The sequence below is a fragment of the Musca domestica genome, unplaced genomic scaffold, assembly GCF_030504385.1.
Source record: "Musca domestica strain aabys unplaced genomic scaffold, Musca_domestica.polishedcontigs.V.1.1 22, whole genome shotgun sequence".
NCBI classification, from domain to species: Eukaryota; Metazoa; Arthropoda; class Insecta; order Diptera; family Muscidae; genus Musca; species Musca domestica.
The window spans coordinates 4,831,912-4,833,521 of record NW_026712262.1 but is presented as its reverse complement, the minus strand read 5'-3'; the positions used below and the strand labels follow the sequence as shown (position 1 = coordinate 4,833,521).

Here is a 1,610-nt window from a genome sequence, read left to right as displayed (position 1 = left end):
ATAAACAATGGCTGTCACTGAAATAAATTTAACAGTTGCCGTACGAGTGACTTAAAATGACAGCAGTCTGAAGTTGGTGGCAGTTTTTTCATTTTACCCTATATATAAACAATTTATTTATGAATAAAAATTTATTAATGACAATTTGAATGATTATGATATAAATTGGAATTAAAATTACAAATTCCGTGTAAACATACGTTTGTGAACAAACAAACAGAAAAGAACCGGTATTTCACAGATAGATGTCACTACTGTAGTTCACAATGTTGCCACATGTCTTGTCAAAATATTGTTTGTTGTCATTTTATTGTTATTGTTTTTCTTTTAATGGAAAGCAGCCTTTTTTCATTTTATATTTAATTTACAATCCCTTTCGTCGTTAAAATGCTGCGTTTTCTAAAGCCCGTACTGAAACAACAGTTTCTGGTCATCATTTTGGGCATTGCCGCCGGAATATACTATCCACAAATCAAAGAACATTTCTTGGGTAAAAGTGTCGACGTGAGCTTTGAAAGTGCAAAGCAACAACAGCAGCAGCAACAGGAAAAACTGTTTACTAAAGAGGAGTTGGCACAATTCAATGGAGAAAATGACAAGCCTCTATATTTGGCCTTATTGGGACGAGTTTACAACGTAACACGAGGTGCCAAACATTATGGATCCGGATGTGAATATCATTTCTTTGTGGGACGCGATGCTTCTGTTTCATTTATAACCGGAGAATTTGATGACTATGTTGAGGGTGAAGCTGATGACGTACTCTCACTGAAACCGGCCGATCTACTCGGCCTACACAATTGGCAGAATTTCTATGAAAAAGACTACGAATTTAAGGGCAAACTCATTGGCAGGTTTTACGATGAACAGGGTCAACTTACCACATATCATCACAAATATCTTGCCCTGCTCGAACAGGCCAAAGATGAAAAGGCCACAAATCAAAAATTACGTGAAAAATATCCAGATTGTAATATAGAATGGTCGGCCGATAAAGGGAGCCATGTGTGGTGTACGAAGAGTAGTGGTGGCAAGAACCGCAATTGGGTCGGCTATCCGCGTAAACTATTTGAAATTGGCAATTCCAATTTCCGATGTGCCTGTCTAAGAAAGGAAGATTTAGACACGACTGAGGTCATGATAGCTCAATACGACAATTGTGAGCCTTTATCACACGAGTGCTATTACCAGGTAGATTAATGATAGGTACAATATTCTAGAATCTTGCCTCAGCCGAACTTAGTTTGTATAGGTACTTAATTAGCAAGTATTTTTACATGTAAGCATTTAAAGTAGAGTGTATGTAGTTAAAATATTGTTACGAGGAAATTATCAGTATGAAAGATGTTATTACTAGTTATTGGAACGAAGCTCAATTTATCTTTTATACAAATACATGGAACTAGCACAGTGATAACGTTGAGTACAATAATATGTTCTGTTTAAATGAAAATCTGCAACAGCAAACAATTGGAATTGTAGTGTCTTTACATGTTATGTAGTTTTAAAAATATTAGAAACATTTTGCATATTGTAGCAAAAGAAATATTCGTTACAAATATTATGATAATTATTACAAGTTAAATTGTATTGGGATAAGGTTTAAAATT

At 34.8% G+C, this 1,610-nt stretch overlaps 1 protein-coding gene across 1 annotated transcript; it reads left to right on the top strand.

Annotated features, from left to right (window-relative positions):
- The first annotated feature begins 273 nt into the window (after nt 1–273).
- On the top strand, nt 274–1,610 carry LOC101900674 (neuferricin homolog). The gene has a single exon (XM_005184478.4). It carries the CDS (start codon nt 388–390, stop codon nt 1,198–1,200), a length of 813 nt encoding a protein of 270 aa, XP_005184535.2. The 5' UTR covers nt 274–387; the 3' UTR covers nt 1,201–1,610.